This window comes from Octodon degus, unplaced genomic scaffold (assembly GCF_000260255.1).
Source record: "Octodon degus isolate 3935 unplaced genomic scaffold, OctDeg1.0 scaffold00205, whole genome shotgun sequence".
In the NCBI taxonomy this organism is placed as follows: Eukaryota; Metazoa; Chordata; class Mammalia; order Rodentia; family Octodontidae; genus Octodon; species Octodon degus.
In genome coordinates this window covers 2,414,949-2,439,665 of record NW_004524781.1, presented here as the reverse complement: position 1 = coordinate 2,439,665, position 24,717 = coordinate 2,414,949, and the positions used below count along the sequence as shown (strand labels likewise).

The following is a 24,717-nucleotide window of genomic DNA, read 5'->3' as shown; positions in this document are numbered from 1 at the left end:
CCTAGAAAGAATGGAATAAATATATGAAAAAATGCTCCACATCACTAGCCATCCACGAAATGCAAATTTAAACAACACTGAGATACCATCTCACCCTAGAAAGAATGGCTATCATAAACAAATCAACCAACAAAAATGTTGGAGAGGCTGTGGGGAAAGGGGAACTCTTCTCCACTGTTGGTGGGAGTGTAGACTGGTGCAACCATTATGGAAAACAGTGTGGAGACTCCTTAGAAAACTAGGACTAGAAATCCCATTCAAGCCTGCTATCCCCCTACTGGGAATTTTCCCAGAGGAACTGAAAGTGTCATATCATACTGATATATGTGTGTCTATGTTTACAGCAGCACAATTTGTGATAACCAGATCTTGGAAACAACCAAGATGCTCGTCATATATGGAATGGTTGAAAAAGATGTGGTATTTTTATACAATGGATTATTACTCAGCTATAAAGAATGATAAACTTGAAGCCTTCATATTTAAGTGGATGCCACTTGAAGATATACTTGTGAAATAAATCAGACCCACATGTGTAAATATCGTATTGTCTCCCTAGTATAAAAACTCAAAAGAGGAATTACATATAGAAAGGTACAACAGAAATAAAAGTAAAGTGAGAACTTGAGGATTGGACAATGAGTAGATGAGGAGAAAAGCTGGGAAACATGATAGGGGCAAAGCCATGCATCTGTACCCACGAGATGGGTGGGGCAGTGATCCTTGGGGACATCAGCAGGTTTTTAAGACTAGCAGTTGGCTGGTGAGACTCTCACCCTCACTAACTGTATATGCTGGTGCCTGTGAGCCAGGCGGCTGCACTGAGGATGGCAATGTGTAATAGAGGGGTCACTCTTGGAGTGCCTGCCATCCTGGTCTTCTAAATATGCACTTCTTGTCATGACATCCCAATTATTGCTATACTGTCGCTCAAGTAAAGGGTTTTTCTTTGAAAAAAAGGTAATAAAAAAAAAAAGACACAAGAATAAGAACAAAAAAGTCACAGGTCTGTCCTGTTACAATTCTGTACATGGTTAAATTTCTAAATTTCTTTGTAAAAATATGTAAACGCTTATTTCTAGTTTTTTAAAATTATTTTTTCTTCATATTCTGTAAGGACTTAAAGTTCAACATATCAATATTTGATGGGAAATACCTGTTTCATGATATGCCAAAGATGTTTGATATTTAGACAGATAGGGTAAAACAAACTGTGTGTACTGCAGGTTAATAATAAGCTTCTCTTCTGGAGGGTTAACAACCTAAGTTAGCAGATCAAAATTGGAGGAAAGCAAGGGCCGCAAGGTCAGCCAACATTTTGACCCTAGCCTTTCAAGGTCAGTGAAGACTCGGGAGAGAACCTGTACTATAACATCATGTAACTCAGTTGTGCTCCAAATTTTCTGATCAAGGAGATTATGGGGCCACAGAGGAATGTGATTGATGATGTATAGTGTGCCTGGGGAGAGTCACATGAAGAGAAAAAACATTCTCTCAGGCTTTCACAGAGAGCAAATTGGTCAAGCAATGACCATGACTCATCCTCATGGCTGACACTGACAAAGGATCTACAAAGTGCGGTACAGGGCTACAGGATAAATCCTGAGAGTACTTGACTGACCTTATCAGATGCAAAAGTTACATTTCTTGTTATATAGGTCTTGCTTTATCTTGGTCTTAACCATCCAGCAGAAAAGTATAAAAGCAAGGTATATAAAGTAAAGCCATATTAATACGATGAACTGTAAAAGGCTCAAGTCAGTAACTTCTGAGGATAACCCACTACTATTATAGACTGTTGGACACTGTTGGATTATTTTGCTGAATTCAAGCACCTATAGTATTTAGATACCAATAGAATACCCATCTCTGACAGGACTAAACAAAAAAAAAAAGAGGATACAAAGGAAAAAACATTTTATATTTATACATACAAAATAGTTAGGATAGATATACAGCTACTTTTGCTTAATTCAATGAGAAGAAAGAGGTGTACTAATAGTGTTTGGACAGGAAATCCTGCCTGCTTCTTGCACTATGGCTAACCACTAAGAAGATAACAATGTACAATATATTGATTATTGAAAATGTACTATTAATCAGCTTTGAAACTGTCTCATTCGTATTTGTTTCTCAATGAAATCTAAATAAAAAGAAAAGAAATGTAAAGCTTAGGTGGTTAGAACATGAGTGACTGGATGCATTTATGTCTAGAAATCCCCCAAAATATGAACTGTTAAGATAAAAAATGGATAGTATGAATGTGACTCACATTTTAAGGTCTTAAATGTTTACATGACTTATTAAACAGTTTAGACTTATAAAAATGTGTATTAATGTCAAACTATAAATATGTTAACAAAAACCCTATAATATGACTAGACCTTAAACAGTGTGTCAGTGCTATAAACTAAGGATTCCTATGAGTAGTACCATCTCACTAGGAGAGCATATGCCTGGAAAACATACTGCGCTAGTCATCTATTGTTGAATCACAAGTCATTCTCAACATGTATCGGCCTGACGTGACAAACACCTTTCATGTCAGAGCTCACGAGGCCCAGGAATCTGGGTGCAGCTTAGCTGCCTGGCACAAGCTCAAAGGCACTCGGAGACCGAGGTGCAGTCACCTCCAGTTTCTAGGGACAGTCTCAAGGTGCTGCCCTCTCACTGCCGTAGGGGACCTCAACTCCCACCAGTGACCTCTGCACATGCTGGTGAGTGACCTCTGCCACGGCTCGGGCGTCCTCCTGAGGGACCAGGCCCGCTGTGAGCGGGAACCAAATGAATGCTATCTCTAACTGTTCAGCTGCCACTGTGTAGACGTCACAGGCTCCGGCCCCACTTGGGGAGGGAAATCCATTCCACGTTTAGGAAGGAAGACTGCTAAAAGCTGTGGGCATCTTCACTTTTAAACTTTTTGCTCAGAAATGAAGTATGCACAACATTAAAGAGCAGACACAGAGAAGAGCATTTCTAGCAGAATGAAGGGAAAGGGAAAGATTCCAAGGCAGGAAAAGGAAAAGGAGCAGGTCAGATTTAGAAAGCAGATGTTCCATGAGGCCGAGAAAGATTCCGCGGTTCTGGATCTGCAAGAGCCAGCAGTCACCGAGCACTCATGCAAGGCACTAGGGGAACGCTGGAGCAAGCCATGGAGAAAGGCGGGCTGAGAGGACGGCGTAACCAGTCCTGAAGGGCTGGCTGGCAGGGCAAGGGTGGGGGCAAGGAAGAGCAGCAGGACGAGGTGCACCCGGGAATCCAAGTCCCAGCACATGGCAAGGAAACTGCGTCACCAGGAGGGATGAATCACAGGAACCTCGAGGGGCAGGCCTACAGGTTCAGTGCTGCCCTCATCAACAAGGGCAGACACGAGGAACGGCTCAGCGAGCCTCCTCAACTCCTGGATGCTTTGGACCCATTCTGGTTGGGCCACCAGGTAGAATTACAAGCTGATCTGGAAGACAAATCATAACAAACGGGGTTGTAAATAGCAACAGCGGCTGCAGTCTGGAAGTAGAACACAGCAGTAAGGAATAGGATGCCAGAGAGAACAGTGCTAAAGAGAAAATTCTGAAATGCTCGCTTCAGGAGACGAGTGAGTATTTAAGGAGTGCCAGGTGGACAGATATACAAGGACAAAGAGAAAAACAGAACAAAAAGCGGCTGCAAGGGAGCTGTAGCTGACCACTGGTTGCAGGGAGGGGAGGAGCCCAGGCATTTCTGCCCAGGAGCTGGCTTATCTAACCCGGCTGGGTCACAGCAGCCCAGGAGAGGCTGAAGGCTGGGAATGCAAAGCAAAGGAAATGCAGACTAAGGCCAGGAGAAGGAAGAATCGAGGCAGAGCGCTTAGTGCCCGCAGTGAGATGACCAGGGGTGTGAGGAGAGGAGAGGGGATGCAAGAACTCACTGTAGAGGGCACCATTGGGGGAAGCAGAGAAGTAATCTAAATACAAACTGAAGGCACGGAAACTAAAGGAATAGAATTGCAAGAGCCTAAGAACAGAGAGAGAGAGAGAGAGAGAGAGAGAGAGAGACAAGACAAGACAGACAGAGACAGACACAGACAGAGAGACAGAGAGACAGAGACAGACAGTGACAGAGACAGAGACAGAGACAGACAGAGACAGAGACAGAGACAGAGAGACAGATAGGATCCACCCTGAAAGTTCCAATCAGGGACATCACAGATTTATGAAGGAAAGAAAAATGCTAAGCCACATGACTGACACATTTATCTTTAAAACTTCATAATTTTATACACAATTATAGCTGTATCAAAAGAGTTAGGGTAGATACGCAGCTGCACTCTCTTGGATCACTGAACAGAGAGACTTGTTCTAATAGTGTTTGTGGACAGGACATCATGTCTGCATCTTGTACAATCAATAACCACTAAGACAACAATATGCAAGTTACCAATTAGTGAAACTGTGCTAGTAATTGCTTTTGAAAATGTCTCACTGCTATTTCTCAATAAAATTATAAGAGAATTATAACTGTAAGCTGCATGTATCCCTGCTTCTTGATTCCAGCAAGACAATGTAGTGATCCACGAATGATAGCAGCGCAGCCACTCTTAATGCTAACGGGAAAAAAGTACTTCACATGTCTGTGGTTGAGAGGACTTCTCCACGTGTGACCAGCGTATACACTATTGTTCGGGTCATATTTTCTGCAGCGTTGTGTTCAAATGACTGTTTGGTGTCACCGTTTCTTTGGTTTCTTCCTAAAAATTAAAACACTGTGCTCAGAGGCATTGCTATGAAACTAGTGCCTGGGAAACCTGGCTGGGCTTACGGGCTGCGCTGCTGTGAGACTAGACTCTAAGAGCTCTGAGGACGGAACTAAAGTCGGCATACATTTACCAGACAACCTTTTATTTTGGGCATGAACTGCATGGTTTTAAAACTCAGGCTATTAGGGACGGGGAGATGGCTCAGTGGAATAAGCGCTTCCCTGGCAAGCGCAAGGGCCTGAGTTCGATCCCCAGTTCTGCCAAAAAAAGAAAAAAAAAAAAAAAGAAAGAAAAGAAAAGAAAAGGTCAGGCTATCAACAATGAAAAAAAAAAAAACCTTTGAAAATCTGTGTTAGAAAACTGGCTGCATACTTGGCTCATGGACACCTTTCTGGATTTCACATAACAAATGAGTCTTGAAAAAGGATAAATGAGCGCTCACAAATCCTTAGAATTACACTTTCTAAAAATCAATGTTTTCTGGAATAAACTTACTGTCTAACTAACGAATGCATATGCTGGGACGAAGTCCTGTCACAGTACTTGGCTTCACCACGGCGCCTCAGCTCATCCTCGTGCTACAAGCGTTACTGCCTGACACACTTTTGCTTTAATAAAGCTTAACACAAACAGCTAATGTGTGAAAATTACACACATGTCAAAAGAGCACTACCAAATTATGATCTGTATAGTGCCTTTTAAAAATACAGAAAAGGGCCAGGGATATAGCTCAGCGGCATAAGCACCTGCCTGGCAAGCACAAGGTCATGAGTTCAATCCCTGATACCACAAAGGAAAAAGATGAAACTCTGGGGCCGGGGAGATGGCTCAGTGGAATAAGCGCTTCCCTGGCAAGTGCAAGGGCCTGAGTTCAATCCCTGGTTCTGAAAAACAAAATAAAATAATTTTAAGGCTTTACAATCAGGAGTACATACATGTGTTGAGCACACCTCAGTCCACCACAGTAGGCGTGGGTGAGGGGCTCCTAGAGGCTCAGACAGCAAGGAACTAGGTTCTGTGCACTCATCACACACACTGAGCACGCTCACCACACAAGCACATGCATGCACACGCACGCCACGCACCCTCGTCACACGCGCACGCACACCGTGCACCTCACGCACGCACACGCATTCCATGCACCCTCATCATGCACATGCAGGGACACTCCGCACCTTTCACGCATGTGCACTCACGCCGCAGACCATCGTCACACACGCGCACGCACGCCCTGCACTTCTCACATGTGCACGCATGCCGAACCCCTCTCACGCACGTACACGCATGCGGCGTACCCTCATCACGCAAATGTGCACGCAAGCCACGCACCCTCGTCACGCACGCCGCACACCTCGTCACGCAGGCACAAGCACGCTGTGCATGCGCATCAGGTACGCGTACGCACACGGCATTCACAGAGCAGCTCTCCGCTCACCTACTGCCGTCCGTACATCATCGGTTAGTACTTTAAACAGTCTTATAGCTATAGACAGAACTTTATCGGGATGTTTAAAGTAAGGTTCATCACGTGCTTCACATGAGGACGTTTTTAACAGTAAGATGCAGGAAGGATAAAGAGTATAGGAGAGCTTGCATCCGTAAACGTTAGACATGCTCAAAATAAGAGAGAAATAAAAGCCCTTACTGATGCACTGAATGATTTTACATTTTACCACTAGAAATAAATTTAAACAACTTTTAAAATATTAAAACAGTGAGTTTACAATTATTTGTATTTTAAACTCCTCTCATGCAAACTTAAAATGTGTACTTTTTCCAGAGTTCACATGCATGTTGTGTAATATTTTATCACATGAATTAATTCAAAATAAAGAGTTTCTTGCTTCAGACCCATAGCCTGTAGTAAACCAACACTGTAAGTGAAAACAATGAAGGCAGAAGACACAACTTTAAATAAAGTCAGTGGGCGCGTGTGGTACTCAGATCATACTGAAAGCCAAAGTCTTTTTCCTGCACTGTCGTACCTCACAAAATTTCACACCATCAGGCCAAACAGCAAAATATGTTCCCAAGCTCTTTGTCAATCACAGAAGCACAAGAAGAGAGAAGCCAGGGCAAAGCCTCCCAGCCAAAAGTGACTTGCAGATCGCCGCTTGGGGAAAAGGCAACCAAAACAAACCCAAGATACGCAGATACTGCCCCGCACTGTTTGCCAAGCCTTGAACTGTGCGTTGAGCGAGCGAGAAACTACACAGAAGCCGGCCTCTCTACGGGGGTGAAGAAACAGTCCTAATGAGAAGGCAAAACTGGAGTTTAGATTCCTTTTGAAAGAAGCCCCGAAAAACACTTCAGGTTATTACCCGAGACCTCAGAGAGTTAGATGAAGCAAAATATGTGAAATCAGACACAGGCCACTCTCCGCAGCTTGAATCTCACCCTCACAGTTCTTAAACCCTGACTGGAATGAGGTGATCAAACCCAAATCTGTCTACATCCTCTGAGTCTTTTCGTAAATATCCAGTGCCTTCTCCAAACTTCCCAGAGACATGCAAAGATTGATCCAAATCACTGAAAGCTGGAAAAACAAGTGAAGGCAGAAGGTATATAGGCCTATAAACAGACAGGAGAAGGCTGCAGAGCAAAGCCACCTCTGTGTGCGCTTCCCGGGACTGCACTAACACGGGGAGCGTGCATGCCATCGGTCAGCACAGTGCCAGCGGGAAGCGGTGCTCCAGGTGTCCGACGGCAGGGTCACAGAGGAGGGCCCTGTGGGGAACCACGGGGCCTGCTCCAGGGCCCAGGACGAGGATTTACCCTCCTCGGTCCCTCCCCTCTAAAGGGGCAGCAACATGACCGTCCTGGAACGGGCCTGGAGACCCCTACTACTGGGTCCTGGTGTTTGTTAATCAGCTGGAGGCCTGCGCACTCTGCAGTTTCTCAGTTTCTCTCTGTCCCTTTGTAAAGAGACAAACACAGTTCAAGTAATTAGTTTAGAATTTCAGCCAGCTCAAATATGACCGTTATGTCTCAGATTCCAATTTTTTTCATGATTATGGATTTTTCAGTAGCACATATTGGATTGATATTTACCCAAATGGCAATGTTTTTGCCTTTCACATTTATTTACTTGTTTCAAATATTTCCTGTTTGAATTTGTTGGGGGAAAAATAAAAATGGCATTATTAATAAGAAATTAATATAACCTAAAGAAATGTTGTGGCTTGTGACCAAAAATATAAACTTACTGCATTTTTCTGCTTTCTAAAAACCTTCAGAAATCACCTCTTTGGGCAGCTAATGCTTACACAGAAAGAGCTGCAGCTCTCTTCCTCTCTGCAGTAGCGCTGTGGGTGGCACCACATAGCTCTTATCTTATCTGCAGGCAACCCCAGGCAGGGCGAGGCCACTGTCCCAGGTGGGACAGCTGAGAACGGTGCCGCCCATGCCTCAGCCCTGGGCGTCCTTGGAGGCTTGCTCCCCACAGCTTCCTCAGCTCCCGCTGCCTGCCTTATGACATCCTCACGTTCAGGGCAGGAGACCTGGGATATTCCACTGTAGGGAAAATCTGCAAGTGGAGAAGGCCGCAGGCAGTGCAGGACTGCAAATGTATACAGCACACATGCACGCTTCTCAGGTGGGTCCCTTTTGCACTACCGTCCACGTGAAATGCTTGTGGGTACACGGAATTCACCGTGACTCCATTTATCTATAGGGAAAACAATTTCTAACACTAGTAGCTGGTTTATTTTCCTAACTTTCCTGGGACTTTCTCGTCTTCCACATGGAAGTGCTCTGATCATAAGAAAAATTAAACCCTAAAAATACACACTGGTTGGACTACTGAGTTCCCCAGTAACTGTTTTGGAGGCATTTTATATGTATCATAATTACTGTCTGGAAAACAAACTTTTCTAGAATATTCCGACAGATCATCACAATAAGATGGAAGTCCACACCCTTCACAGCACATAGGTTCCCTGAGAGGTGCTTATATACACGAAGCTTTTCATATCTCTCCCATGAAACTTTTACCAAACATTAGAATCTAAAACACTGGGAGGATTTCTTTTTCCATGTGTCACACAGTGGGACCTCAACAGGCACAGAGAGAACTAAACTGTGCACACAGAGATAAGTGCTTGTACATAGTAATCACTTTTAGATTTAAAATCAGATGCTGTATCTTAAAATGTCTTTAGAGTTTTAACAAATCACTCTCCTTAAGCTAGAATTAAAAATTCATATTATTCTTACTGTAAAAGAAAACTGAAGACTTTTCCTTTTAAGAACACTGAACTTCAGTTAACTTTAGTCCGCTGCTAGCATGCTGGTCACCATTATCCCAACAGCTATCATAACCTGTCTTATATTTTTCACAACCTTTCAACCTAACCTGAATACAATATCAGTATATCCAAGATCAGATCTGATGACAGCACCTGCTTACTCAAAACACTTTCGTAATTTCTCAACACCCCACAGCGGCACCAAAGCCCTTTCTCAGAAATCTGTCTTCAGCCACCTGTTCACAGAAACGCTCTCCAAGCCCCACACCAAGCAGCTAACTTCCTGTCAAACTTCATTCATCCAAGAGCGCACAAAGCCCTCAGGTCTGAACCCTTCCACCACCAAACAAGAATTTTAAAAATTTACCCCAAATGGCCTATTTAAAAAAATGACTGTCTATGCCACTCTTGACCCATCTTCTACTCTGTCTTTCCCTGCCCTGACCAGCATTTGTAAGTCTTGGTAACTGCTCAAAGCTGGTTTCAAAAGACCAGTCACTGGGCGGGTCTGTTTCTGAGTGGAGTGCCTGGGTTGCTCCATCAGCCCCTGCTCACCGCCTGCTCGCTGGTCTGGTTTTCATCCCACACTTGTTATCTCCCTAAACTCCAACACTAGTCTTCACTGGGCCCACAGGGTCACGGCTGTTCTGCAAGTTAGCGCTGCGCTTCAGTCCCAACAAGAACACAGACTGCGCCGAGCACACTGGAGCCTAGGCCCAGAGCTGCGGTGCCGGTCACTGCTCCAGGTGAAAGGAACGACTTCAGGGCCCCAGCTCCACCTTTGGCTGCCTCTTTAAGGCCACTCTCAGAGCTCGGACGACTGCAGATGACAGTGCCACGACTCCAGCTGCACAGGCCAAGCCTGCCAGGCACCTTCTACTCACTTCAGTCCATGCTCCGTGCTTCACTACCCTTAACTCATCAACCAGCCGTCACTGGAGCCTCTCAAGACTCTCGCCCAACGCGAGCTTCTAATACTCTTACTGAAATGAAGCCTCTACAGCCTGCTTTCAAAGCTGCAGTCAGAACGCTTTATGGTACACCCTCCTGGAAATGAATTCTGCCTCTCTTTTGCCCCACATTTCCCACAGGCCCCCAGTTTATACGAAGGTTGAGCCAGGTTCTTCCCAATGGCCTGCTTGGGCCTCCAAGGCCTGAGCTCCGTCTTGGGGCTCTAGGCTTATCTTCTCCTCCAGGTTTTTCCCTCTTGGATCTACGTGCCTCTCTGATATTTATCTGCAAACAGGAACCCATGTTCCTGCTTTTGAGGTCTGGCTTTGCCTGGTCTGTCCCGCTCATGCCCAGGCACTGGGCTCATTCCTGTTCCCAGTTACTGGCTCTGGTGCCCCTTTCTTAAGGCCAGTCTGAATACTGTATTTAAAATCACAGTGACCCTCTTCCCCTGTAGACCCTCCCCTAAAACACAAAGAAAAAAAGGACCCTCTTCCTGCCCAACCACATTTGCATTCATACTGTCCCCTCTGCAGCACCTCTCATCTATCACACTTATCATCTATCTTTTCACATTTGTAGGGAAGCTCCCTGCACAAGCCGGCAAGGCTTCTTTGGTAATAGAACAGCACCTGCTATACAGCGGGCACTAAATAAATACTCAAGCAATTAATGACAAGTGAATGAATGGCCTGCCATATTTTAAGCTGTGAGTTTGACCAAAGACTTATGGATATATATCCTTCATAGTAATATTCAAAGGTCAGGAAGGCCAAGGGCACCTTCCTTTTGCAGCTGCCCCTTGTCTCCCCCTTTGAAGTCCCCTACAGGTTATCCCAGAAGGGCACCTACTCCCCGGGTCTGCAGGGCAGGCACCGAGCCTCACCAGCCCCCCACCTTTGCCAGCACCAGCTCAGTGAATCTTTATACCTGGCTCGCTTGGAAACCCAGACCTGCACAGTGCAGCCTTGGGCCTCACAGCCAGCCCCGACTGGGGCTTCTACCATCCCATGCAGGAGGTACGGCCGTCGCTTAGCAAACATGATCAGATGGTCCCACCGGGTCTTTACGGACCACCACAAAGAGCAGAGTGTTGTGCCTATTTCCAGGGCTACCCTAAAGGTCAGTGTAAAGTGAGTCATGGGAACCGCAAAGCACGCAGCCTGACACTTTGTGCTGACAACGCGCTACCGTCTATTTTCAGTTTATATAAACCCATCAACTCAAAAATCAGAAGCAAATTCCACTCTGAGCAAAAAAACCCAACAAAATTTTCACCTTTTTCAAAAGTGACTGTTTAATAGAATCCAATAGTGGATATCGAGCCAGTATCACATAAGGAATCTGAAGCAACTACTGATAAACAGAAGAATACTTTAAGTCTAACATGTCAGCTTGGCACGGCCGCAGGCCCGAGCTCATGGGGCCCAGGCAGACCTCCCTGACGTCGCTCTCAGTGCACCAGGTCCTCACAGCCTCTGGAACGCCAGCCTCCTGGAGCCGCATCTGCGTGCACTGCAGGTCCTTGGCTCTTCGAGTCTCTAATTCTTTAAACAAGAATGCCCAAGGGCCAGCCAGACAACTCAGCGGATTAAGGCACCTGCTTAGGCAGAGCACAGCAGTGCGGTGCCTACCCCGCCCCAGGGTGCACTGAGACCAAGATAGAGACTGGGCGTGGGGGCATGTGCCTGTAATCCCAGTGCTTGGGAGGCTGAAAACAGGAGAATCACTATGAGTCCTATCTATTAGCAAGACCCTGTACACCTTGCCCTAAATAAAAATAAAAAAAAAAAAAAATGCCCAGACAAGTCATTTCCTCTTTATCACTTTACTCTCTCCTGGAACATCTGTCCCCTCCCCTTTTCAGCTTGTTTGTTGGTGTCACTTAGCCCTAACAGCATCTGACTTGGTAAAATCCTATGGGATCAAGATGCCATTCAGGCATTATGAAGGCTTAGCATTTTATGACAGCGCTCTATGGCAATCAGCTTCGCCGTGCTAGCAGACTACTGTAGGGTGTCACCAGACAAGTATTACACACTTCAATAGTAACCTGGCGTTTGATTTTTATCTGAAATCTGTGACAGGAGAAAAAAAAAAGAGTAAATCTAAATAAGCTTTAAAAACAGTGTGCTCCAGAGATGTCATTATACCCCAGCCGCGCTCTGCACAGCTGTCTGTGCAGTCCCTCCAGGTTCAGCAGGAAGACTGCAGGCACCGTGTGTAGCTCACTCAGGCGCGAGGCCGCCGCCGTACAGGCATTCATAGCAGCGCAGTGGCCAGCCGCAGGGAAATTCGCTCCAAAATTTACCGTCACCGGTAGCTGTTTCTTTTCATGGCTAATGTCTTCTAAATTGCCATTTTTAAGTCAAAATCTGATGATCTTAAAGTTTGATAACTGTCTTACAAATATTTGAAACTTTTAAGTTAATGAACGTTTTGGTGTACAATCAAGCTCTTCAAGACTCCATGCCGTAACTTATTTTCATTTCTTCATAACTTTCTAAATATTTGCTTCAATAAAGCATAAAATGGCACCTCTAACACTAGAGCAGATTTTCTAAAACTAAAACTTAATATGATACACCTCAAGTACTATCATTTATTGCTTTTTGAGTTGCATCAGGGTGCAATCATACATTACAGCGTAAAAGGTGCTTGAATGAACTTTGGACACAAAGCTTGCAGGTCTCTAAGCAGGCAGACGTTAGGAATTTATAGAACTTTATTCTTTTTCATAAGTGTACAACCCTCCAATATCTTACATGAAACCCACTATGTTCCAACATCTAAAAATTGATCAGAAGGCAACGACTGTTCCCTACTCTGCAGAGCATGCCCTTCTCTAACTTTCCATCAGACCCGAGATCTACAGGTATGTAAGGGACTTGGTGGTTTTCTTAAACACCACATTTCTAAGGACATATGTCTCTCTGCACACAGTGAATATAAAATATGTACTACACCATATTCACAGTGGTTCTTACTCTCAAATGAATTTATGTTAAGTTGGTATCTTCCCCGACTAAAACTGCCAAGCAATGACACACGGAAATGCTGTGTTCCTCCACCACCACCAACTGGACATAATAAGCCGGGGCCTTGAGACAAGCACCCACGTCTCCAGGGGACACTCACTTGCTGAGCAGCTAGTAGGCCTAGCGGGCACTCCTGCTGCCACGCTGGTGTTAAATACTGAATTTTGTCAGAGGTAGTTCGGAAACAGAAATGAGGGAAGGCAGGCCAAGAGGAGAAGTAAGGGCTCAAAAGCAGGCAGGAAGGGCAAGCCGGCAGCAGGCGTAGGCTAACAACTCCAGCTCTCTCCTTCAGCTCTGCAGGGTCCTGTCTGCATAGCGACTCTGTGATCCACCCCGGAATAATTCAAAGGCTGCAAGTGTAGCATCTAGCCTGAGAGAAACACTGACCCAGCCAGGTTTAGGAGACTGAGATTCTGCCTTGATCCCATTCTGAGCTGGCCTCTATAAAACACAGCACTGTTTGGATTTATGCAACTTTTTAGAAGTTATCATACTTTGTTGTCCATAAAAGTTATGAAGCCAACCAAAGAAGCACAAAATTACCTTAAAATAAAATTCTGAAAGTCCCTAAACAGGACCCTCTTTACCTTCTTGTTTCCCTTACTCCATCAACAGTAACAGACTCAATGCATCATTGTAGCTGTTGGAGAAGCTCGGTGGTGCAGGAATGGAGGACGCCTAGGGGGCTGGGGGATGCCAGGGACTTACGCTCTAGGTCTGGTCCAGCATCCTGTCCCTGGCCCCACCTTTCCTGTCCCCCTATCTTTCTCCCTACCTCTCCCACACACATACTCAAACAACTAGGTATTAACACACAGTAATCCACTTTATCTAGGGAAAAGATGTTCAGTTTAGTTTCACAAAATAATACAGTTATTAAACCTAGGGAAAATATATTTCTTGGAACCATTTGACTCCAGTTCCAAGCATGAAAGGGTTTTCAGTGGGAATTGGGAAGAAGACAGGGCAGAGAGGAAATTCTTCACTAAACACTGAGCACAGTAGAAGAGAGGTGACCCTGATCTATGGAAAGTCGAGACAAACATGAAAATGCCACTGAGCTGGGCAGGAGAGGGCTGCGAGGCGGCCAGCTAGAAGTGCTACCACGGCCAGTGGAAATCACTCCTCCTAAGGATTCATTCAGCAAGCAGTACGACCTACTTTAAGGACAATCAAAAATTCAGATTCACAACCACATTTTAGAAACACCCAAAAGCTTTTGTTCCATGTCTTTTACTAAATTAAGTTGCCTATAAAGACACAAAGACTTGCTCAATGACAAAACTGGTTAGTGCGGTTTTCGGGGACCAAGCTTCGATTTAACGCTCCTTTTGAGCCTCCAGCGGCTCCCTGGAGCACCCCATCAGGCACTCAGCTTCTCCTCTGCAAGCACAGGGCCAGCTATAGTAGGAGGCAACCTCATTCTCTGTGACTAACAGCTCCTGGGGCCAAGCAGGCACACCCAGGCTCCCACTCAGGGTGCAGGCGAGGCCTGAACCTGACAGAACTCTTTCTTGGGGCTGCTGCGCCCTACTTCTCACTCTACTGCACCTATGCGTCTGCTCGGTTCAGTATTTGGCAAGAACAGACGTCACATTTCCAGAATAAGCTAGGCTAGAGTGAGGGAACAGGGAGGCACGGGCACTCTGTGGAAACACTTCACGCTTGGGCTCCAGGAGTCACACTTGCTAAGTAGGTACCACTGAGTGACTAGAAAAAAACAAAAGTCACTTTAATGAAAGATGACTTTTAAAGTAATTAGGAGGGATGTTTTCCTAGGAGGAGTGCACAGTCATTAGGAACCCATGCGTATACCACCTTGGGAACATTCCCTGGTAGATATGTAATTACTTGGGAAAAAGTCTAGCCAGACACGATCAGAGTTTAGGAGGCAGACCCAAATGTAATTATGTCAAATACACAGTAAAAATTAGAAAAGTCCTAAAAAAGTGAATTAAAATATGTTCCTTTAGGACACATGTAAGATAGTATCTATAATCAGATTTTCCCAAAGGGAACTTCTCAAACAAAATGAGAAAATACGCAAAAGAAAGGGGAGAAAGCCTAGAAACAATGTCTGAAGGACAGTTCCCAAAAGATATAACTGAGTAAAAGTGTAGATTTTTTTAAAAGCCAAAAACCATCTTCTATTAATAAAAGCAACGAGAGCTGGAGACAGCTAGAGCTAGCACGGGTGCGCAGCACAACGTCAGAAGCCCACGTCCGGCCCGAGGGCGGGCTCAGCGGCCGCGCACCGGACGCGCACGAGGGTGGCCCTTGGTTTGCCGCCAGCGCGCACACGCTTCGGCCACAGCCCGCAAAGATAGACGATACACAGCATTGCTCTTGACTTCTTTCCTAAGGTACCAGAAGTACAAACCTGGCGCTCTATGATCATATTTAATTATTCAGACCCCACAGTAGATGCCACTTGGATTCTTTTAATTAATTTATGATTTGTTTCCATTAATGCCGCATCTTAATTGTAAACAGAACCGTGAGGGCAGATCTGTCCCTTTCCGAGATCACTTCCTGGGGTGTCCTTTGCCAGCTCTTATCCCTACTTGTTTGGCCTCCCATTGTACAGTTTTACAATGCTGATTACAAGGGGAATCTCCTGGGGAAGTGGAGCCCACATTCACGTCTACCTCATGGGGACACCTCACAAACAAGAGAAAATCGCCCCTTTATACAGACCCACCCAGAAGTCAGCCAGAAGGAGCAGGGATCTTCGGAAAGAGACTCGGTGCCTGAAAGTGCACCTAGAGTCTGCGGGACAGAGCCCAGCACGACTTTCTGTTGAGTAAACGACAGTTGTGAAAACCAAGCTTCACCTTTAAAAGCAACATGTTCTGACAAGCTCTTATTTTGTAATATTTTCCCTGATTTAAAAATTTTTACAGGACCTTGTCTCAAAAACCGAGCCAATGAATTTCCCCAGAGTATTTGATTTTTCAAAGATCTTTGAATAGATACATGATAGATGAAAACATTCCAAAATATTCAATGAATATGCCTTCCATGCATAGATAGCCAATTTCCCTCAATATTTATTACATTTGGGTAATAACTTGCATATTCTTCCAAGTTTTTTAAAGACAACAAAATTACCTGCCATATTAGCTGCTATAATTGTATTATACTCGTTCACATCAAATCTCTTTTGCAAATTCAGCTTAGGTATATATAACGTTGTCTTATTTGATACCACTTGATTTTACAGAAAAGCAGCAAAATGTTATATTGCTGTAAGGGAAATGCTTTCCCGTCCTCCATGGGCCACTTCAAAAGAGTGCCCAGCAGAGAGAAACCAGGTGGAGGAAGTGACCGTGAGAGCCTCGCTAAACACAAAACGAGCCCTACAAAAAAAAAGACAAGACAAAACTAATATAAAGTTTCCAGTGAGTGCTAGCCCCAAAACAATATTACCTCCTAAATTATGTCTGAATTATGTCTGTTTCACATCATTGAACGCGATGCCCCAAAGAAAACAGGCCAATGCTCGCCTAAGTACTCAGTTACCATGGTAACAATCTTCCCCTGCATGGGATAAATTTTCCAACTTTCCTGCCTGCCCTGACAGGTGTCCCCAGCTGGCACCCAGGACAGGCCCCTTGCTGTGGTCACCTTCTCCTGGGCACTGGGCAGCCAACCATAATGCTGCTCTCTCTCCTCACGACTTTCAACAGCACACATTAGTGGCACTGCCTATAATCTCGATGCTCTGAAGACTGAAGCGTGGGGCCTGCAAGCTTAGTCCAGCCCAGGCACGTAACTCACTCCGAAGGTCCAGGGTCCAGACTCTAGTACCACACATCCCCCAGAAGGAAAAAAAAATGGACAGACAGAAATTCGTAAGTGTTCATATATGGTCTCATGTTCCTTTCCATAGACCAGCAGAAAGGCACAGTACACTTGTCCAACCATCCTGCTTACGTACGTAGATAAATCTCTCTCCCCACTCCCTCTCCTGCCCTCCTCCTCAACTCAGCAACTCTTTCATTTTGAATGAGTTCCTTCCCTTTTCCCAGTGTCTACTGTCCATTAGTTATTTTCCTTTTAGGACTCATGCATTCTTGAGTTTTTCATCATTTTTTAAAAATTTGTCATTTTATAAAATACGACTATTTTGGTTCATAGAATACAAGGCACAATTTTAAAAATACTCCTGATTCAATTCAGTTAAGTAAATTAGAATTTCAACTCATTCAATAATATGTGGCCAACTATTATGTCTGATTCTATACTTAACTTTTAATAATGGGACTACACTGGCACTTTTTGTAACACACTGGTGCTCAAGATGTTAGCACGGCTAAAAAATCTAGCTATCGGGCTTCAGAAGGTTTGGGGATAAAATCACCTCACGCTTGCAAAGCCTGCACTTGACGTTCACTCAGCGTGCTGCGTCTCCCTAAACTGATGCTCAAGTTTTTAGCCACCTGTCATAGAAACTACACTGTCAGTGAGAGTTGAGATCCTACTGTTCCCATATTTCATAATTTCTGTGTTGGCATGGAAGAAAAGCTATTATGCACCTAAGTCCTCGTGAGATGAGAGTGTATACCACACAGTCTCCATCACTGTTACCACTCTATTTAGACAACATAATGTTTTGTCCAGACACCTTAAAAGTCTAAGCTAAGCGTGGGAGCTTTTGTGTTCTCCAGTGTCTTCCGTGATGCTGGCTACACGTAAAAACCACCAATGACTGATACTTTTGCAGTTTTATCTGAACTCTAAAGTAGGACTTGTGAGATTTAAAGGCAATAGGAATATTTGATAAAAGTATCAAGCCCCTCAAAAGCTAAATACCTACAGTCATTATTTTGTGAGTATTAAATCATAATGTTCTTTTATACTGTTTCCATATAATTCATAAAACAGATAAAGCTTGAGTTTATGTAAGCACATAAGCCAGAATTAGTCCTATTGAGAACAAAGAAAACTTTACCAAATCCACCTTTCAAGGAATAAGAAAACCTTCAGGGCTTTAAGTGTAGGAATGCATCAAATCATTTCAATCCAAGTCCACATGCTAACTAGCCCTCAGGTGCATTGCGAGGAGAGGGATCTCCCCGCCTGGAGCTGGGAGGGGCTGCCCCCTCTCACAACACATGTGGCATATGGGACGTCTGAGCCTCTGAGGAGCCCATAGGGATCTGTCCTAAAAGTAAGGGCCTGGCCCCCCCACAGAAGTTCTTTTACTAACACACACAACCGTTATGCCACACACTCTAGGTTACCTTTCTAGCTTCCTTGATCATCTTCCGAATAGTCTCCTTTACTGTCAGCAGCTGTGCCCTGGGTGGATGGAAGAGGAGTTCTATGTGGGTGCTCCCGAGGAGCCCAGGCATCACGTAGGGCCAGCCCAAATCAAGGTTGGGGGCTTCTGCTTCGGACTCCAGGGGCCAGTATGTCCCTGAAGACGAGTTGTCATTGCAGGAATGATCAGTTCCGTGCACCGTGCTCTGTGTGGGCTTCTGGGCATTTTTCAAAATATAATTAACTTCTTCCTCAGCTAAAAAGTCCGAAACTCGTTCTGCGGCAAGAAATTCTTGGTATGCTTCTAATCCGTGGTCGATGAGCGTGTCGACAGCTACCCGATACCACTCCTTGTAGTGAGGTTCAATGTAGTTGTCAGACTTAAAGTCATCATTCAGCGAGGACAGCATCGAGGAGGTCTCCATGCCTGTGGTGTCTGGTGGTGGCACTTTCAGATGTCCATGTACGCAGGGGAAAGGGGTACCTGGGTGTCCGGGAAGAAGAAAACCAAGGTCACTTAGGATCCTGCTGGCCAATGTTTCAGGACACATGCAAACGCTGCGACTACTCATTTGCATTAGTTAAGCCGCCCAAAGGGACTTATGTTCATATCCAAAATGATAACTGGACCATAATTCTTACATTCTCACAAATCAGTTAAACAGATTTCCTTTACAAACTGCTCTCTGATTTTTCTCTTTCAAGGTGTCTTTCTCCGCTTCTTTGCAACCTCTCCTCTCTGGCATCCTACAGCCCTCTCCTTAGTCAGGGGGGTGCACGGGGCCACACAAGGTTCTGGGAGCCTCTGAATTGCAGTGTTAAAATAGTCACAGAATACAGTGGACATGTGGCCAGCCACTAATCCAGTCTCTGTGAAAGGCTTGCAGTGCACACAGTAATACACTGCACAAAATGTAGAGAGCACAAAATATTTATCTAGCAGAGATTTACTAATAGGCTGAAATACGTGGCAAAACGAACATGTAAACTACTGTCACAAATCTTTTTAGTGCTAAGCTTCAAAATAAGTACATGCTCAACCTCACTAGTTAGTGGATGTACGAACTCAGTGCTTTAAGAATAAAAGTAAGATGCTCCACAGTCCAGACGGGATCCTAGCTTGCACTCCTCCGGCCTTAGCCTCCGGCGCACTGATCCTACAGGTCTGTTGCACCAAACTTGGATCATAACACTCACATTCAACACAGAAGCAAAGTTTCTATTCACTGGACTTAATCTGCATGCTTACAGCACAGTTTCCTGGCGTTTAGTGAGGTGCAGTTCTTTTCTCCAGTAGTGGGGGTTGAACCAGGATCTAGTGCCAGGCGACATCCTCTGCGCTTTCTGTTATTTTGAGAGGGGGCTTGGCTAAGTTGCTAAGTGCAGAGGCTGGGCCTGATCATGCGCGCCCGCTCCAGCATCAGACTGCGGGGATTCAAGCGTCTGCCGCCACACTGCTGGAGGCACGGATTCCGCTTGCCAACCCCAGTCCGTGCAAGGAAACGCATCCACAGAGGCCCCACGCAGCGTGGCTGTTAGCAGTGGCAACGATGGCTGCTCGCAACAAATCCAAGTTTTCTGAACATTGGTTTCTTTACAAATGTTTAAAATTTAAATTCAAATTTAACTTTGAATTCCTTTTACATGTGAGGTTAAATGCCGATTACCTATTTGAAGTTAAAATAGATAAAGTGCTTTTAAAATATATTTCTGAGCTTTATCTATACAAATACTAAAAACCCACAAAAAATTTATTCCCAAACTATGTACAAGCAGAAATCATACAGATCAAAATGCCTAAAAGAAGAAAATAAAATGATATCACATGAAGAGTTAATGAAGAGCTGAAACACTACAGGACTAATCAAATAGCTAATGCTAGATGTCACGCGGAAAAAAAACTAAAGAAAAATCCAACAGGCTTCTGCAACGAGTTAAGAGACTGTGTGCCAAAATTTAAAACCTCAGCTTTCCTGCTCTTGTCCTGTGGGAAGGCTGACACCCTGGCGCTGGCCGGAGACACGACATTGTCACAGAGGTTGCTTACCAGGGCGCTCATGGAGAGAAGAGCTACCAGCGTCCCTCCACAAAGCGGCTGCCACAAACGACTCCTGCCCTAGAAACGCTCTGCACTCAGCCGCAGGGAAAGCTGCATGCTCAAGAGAACACACAGGCTTCGCTGGAGGCCAAATTCATTTGACATTCATTTTTAACTTATAAAAGACAGCACTTCATTAATAACTTTTAACAAATACGAGAAATGCTATTTCAACATGGAGTAATGAACAGAGAAAATGAAATCTCATTATGATAGAAAAGCTAAGAATACTGGGCTCATCTACTAGAGACTCATCTTCCAAACAGCAGCTTTCAACACCCATGTTTCAGAACAATTATAGATTGTATTTGCTGTCAGATCTTTAGAGTCATTCTTGGCAAGTCGAATTTGCTACTCTGAAAAACTCTGGCAATTTAAGTTATAAAACCAAACATGAGACTAACATATATGACAGCATCCACACTGCTGGGATTTATCCAAGAAAAATTAAGAGGTCTTCTTTCAAACGCTTGTCCAGGAACAGCCCTCACCACTCACGCTGTGTCAGCCCTGTCCAGCAACCAGCACTTGGGCACCCGAGGTGGAAATGAGCTGGGCTGCTGACCCCTGCAAGCACCTGGGTGAACCCCTGACGCATTCTGCCGGACAAAGAAACACCCTGCTACTTCACCCCACTAGGCTCCTTCCTGAAGTCATGGAAGACAGAAGATCAGCAGTTATTAAGAGAAAGAAAGGTCATGAGATGCCGGAGTGGTGGCAGAAGGCCAGTAAGGGGGACATCTGATGCAAATGTGAGCATCTTCAGTGTCCCTGTCAACGTACTGGCTGCGGTTCAGAGTTATGAACCAGAGTTTTGGAAGATGAAGCCACTATGGGCATCAGGTAAAGAATGAAAGAGATCTTTCTGATTGTTTCACTCAACTGTGTGTAAATTTACAAAGATCTCAAAATACAGAGTTTAATTAAAATCCCGCTGGGGATTTCGCAGGCTTTGGACAGAAAAGAAAAAAAAAAAAATACACAGCACTGAGCATGAGAGCGCGTCTGTAGGGTCATAGTGTCAGAGTCAAACTCTTGCTAACTACCCTGATGCTCTTGGACCAGTTTGGGGACACGTAGCAAGAGGGTAAGAGTCTCGACCTCAGTGCGTTGCTCTCGGGAATGAGATAATGTACTCGAAGAACACAGCTTTCAACCACATCTTAGGAAGAGGAGGAGGAGGAAGAGGAAGAAGAAGAGGAAGAAGAGGAGGAAGAAGAGGAGGAGGAAGAGGAGGAGGAAGAAGAGGAGGAGGAAGAGGAGGAGGAGGAGCAGGAGGAAGAGGAGGAGTTCATATTTTCAATCTCTTACAGTATAGTGACTATAGAGAGAACATTTCCAGAATCAGTATAATTGCTATAAAGATTCAAATAAGCTGGCTCGGGCCGGGGAGATAGCTCAGTAGAATAAGTGCTTGCCTGGCTAAGTGCAGGGACCTGAGTTCAATCCCCAGTACCAGAGGGGAGGAAAAAACTGCCTCATAAGAGGTTTTTTGTGTTTTTTAAGGCAGAACAGACAACTGTCTATACATTAGAAATATCACACAGTGTAGAAGTATTTCATCATAGGCAAATACAGAAAACAAAACCCAGTCTGAGTTGTTTCAGTATCTAGTCTGAAAACACACAGTGAAAATGCTTCTGAAATGATAGGTCTGCGGAAAAGTGCTCCAGAGGTAAATTACAGCTTTATTAAATCACAAAGAGCCTGAGGCCGTAATTACCTAACAGGTTCACAGAAGCCCACAGTCAGGATTTTAAAGAAATGTAAAGAGGCTCCTAAATGCTAGTACCACTGCAGTCCCCTCACCCTCTGTCTTAGGCTGTTTGACTTCAACTACTGAATTGGGACTTCCCAGAAGACAGGCTGGAGTCCTAACCTTCACTTCACTGGGAATGAGGCCTTTGTAGACAGGACCGGCTCAGGTGAAGTCTCCGTGGATCAGCTGAGACTTAGTCCAGTAGACTGATACCTTTACAAGCAGAGAACCCACCACTCCCAAGGCAGGCCGGAATGCCAAGAATCCAGGAACTGCTGGCAGCACCAGATAGCAAGAAGGTCTGGAATGGATGCCCCCAGAACACTTCAAAGACAGGCTAGCCCTGGAGCCACAGAGGCAGTCTTTCCTGCTAACCAGGGCAACCTGAAATAAAACAACTAGAAGCAATCTGAAGTATTTTTCTAATTCGTATGATAATATGAAAGCAGTTCTCCAATACAATTTCAAGGCAGATTTTGCAATCATTCATATCTTTTTTTTAGTAATTGATTTGCCGATGTATATCAAAATGTCTATCCATAGATTGGGAAAACATGCTTCATAGAAGTCTGTCTCACAGCAGCTGCCTTTTGAACATCTAATCCATGGCCTGAAATAGCTGGAAGTCCTACACCTCTACAACTTTCAAATCTCAGCTGCCAAGATGGTATTGGTCTTCAAATTTGATTACCACCATATAAGATTGCAATTAAAATATTAAAAACTTTTATTAAATTAAAGATGTACTATGACACCCAAGCTATCAAGTACAAATGGACATCTAAGTTTGACATCAAAACTCATTAAGATTCTAAACTGACTGTGCAAAAACAGGAATAGTAAAATGGCCAACAGCACAGGTCAGTCACCAAGGCGGGATGTTTCAAGAGTCTGCAAAGCACACGCAGTCCTGGGGTGCAGGAGCAGACACCTCTTGACACCACAACAGGGTCCTTCATCCTGACAAAAGGACAGAGCTGAACACCTGCAGTTTATTTTATAAATCCCAAAGGGAAATTGTATTGGTTCAATACCTAGTAATTTCTTAATTCCTCTAATTTTTTAGTTGGAAGACAGGGGTAGCAACGTCACTGGCACATAAATACTGTAAGACTTGTTTATTTTGGCTGTTAATTCATTTACCATCCTTACTCTAAATTAGAGAAATTCTAGATATTGGGGAAAAAGCTCCCAATAAATTTTACTGACAGTAAAACATAACCACTGTCATTTGCAAGTGCATACTAGTAATTCCAATCAACAACTCCATGAGAAAAACAAGAAACCCTTTACCGAGGGAACTTCCACTGACGGGTGAGATCACAGAGGACTTCTCTCTGCTCAGACTAAAGCACAAAGGAAAGCAAGGCTGCTGTGTGCACCACCACATAAACTACTGGGCGTCCAGAACCCAAGCGGGACAGGCCACCGGGCACTTGTATCCAGCCCTGCGCCGACTGCCCCTTTCTCAGTCTTCCTCTGACCACTGAGTGTGACAGTTGCTTGGACTGATGAGTAATGGACACTGACACAACGGCAGGACTGAAGGGTGGCACACTTGTTAACTGCAAGAACACTTACATGGTGTAAAAGCAGTCACCACACAGCAAGGGTCTTACGGCCCACCGCAACACACTTAGAGCCTTCGATTTACATAAGAAGCTGACTCTGCACACAGTACTACGCAGCACTTGAGACAATTATGTCACAAAAAAGTTAGGGAATCAGAATTTTTAGTGCAAGGGCAGCACTAAAAGACCAGAGGAAGTGGCTCTCGGTTCCCTGAAGTAGGGAAACAATGACTGGAGAAGCCAAGTGACAATTAGCAGGTGGGCAGAGTCACTTGGCTTCTCCAGAGTGAAGAAGGCTGGGCTGCCTCCTCCTGCAGCTGTCCCCCTTCTGTACCCCACAGTGCTGAAACAATGACTGGAGAAGCCAAGTGACAATTAGCAGGTGGGCAGAGTGGGGCAGCACTGACTCTGGCTTCCGCCGGGGCTGGAAGCCCCAAGCTCCCTGCCTGCAGGAAAATGGGTAAAAATACCGACCGTGGCAGTCAAAGGGTTCCGCAGGGACAAAGGAGATTAAATCCTCCACTTCATACCTGCCGCAAAAAGCTCAGAAACTGGTAACAGGCAGCCTCTGCTATTTCCTGCCATGCCGTTTCCTCTGGAGGGTGATCAAGCAGGGGCCCCAGAACTTTTGGGACGACAGGCTGGTCTCCTTTGCTCTCTCTGCTTCAAATACCAACAGATTTTGTTTGCTGGTGTTCACCAGCTCTGGGGGAGGCGAGGACTCAGGAGAGCATTTCCTCCCAATTGACAAGACAGTGCCTTCGAACCAAGCTCAGACTCTCCTGAGTCAGCTTTCTCCGTCCACTTACCTTGCATTTAATTAAAAGTGCCTGCCTAATGAAATAATACAGCAGATCAGAACAACAGGAAGAAAAGTCCCTGCTGATAAATGCCAGCTCCTCATTTCAGACGAGGAGGGTGATGTCCACAGTGACCCGAGCAGACACAGTGGCCATCAGGGAGGCTGCTCCTGGAGAGGGCTCCATCCCTCCCTGAGTCCTGGGTGCACGCTGAGGCCTCCAACTGCAGCTGGAAGCTGCTGGGAGGCTGGGC

At 44.9% G+C, this 24,717-nt stretch overlaps 1 protein-coding gene across 1 annotated transcript in view; it reads right to left on the bottom strand.

Moving 5' to 3' along the window:
* The window catches only part of Fam83b (family with sequence similarity 83 member B), a 75,762-nt gene that overhangs the window by 41,273 nt on the left and 9,772 nt on the right, over positions 1–24,717 (bottom strand). Inside the window, exon 2 of the mRNA XM_004644628.2 lies at positions 18,218–18,720. Within this exon, the coding sequence (XP_004644685.1) occupies positions 18,218–18,661 (444 nt within the window). The 5' untranslated portion in view covers positions 18,662–18,720. The remainder of the gene's footprint in view (positions 1–18,217; positions 18,721–24,717) is intronic.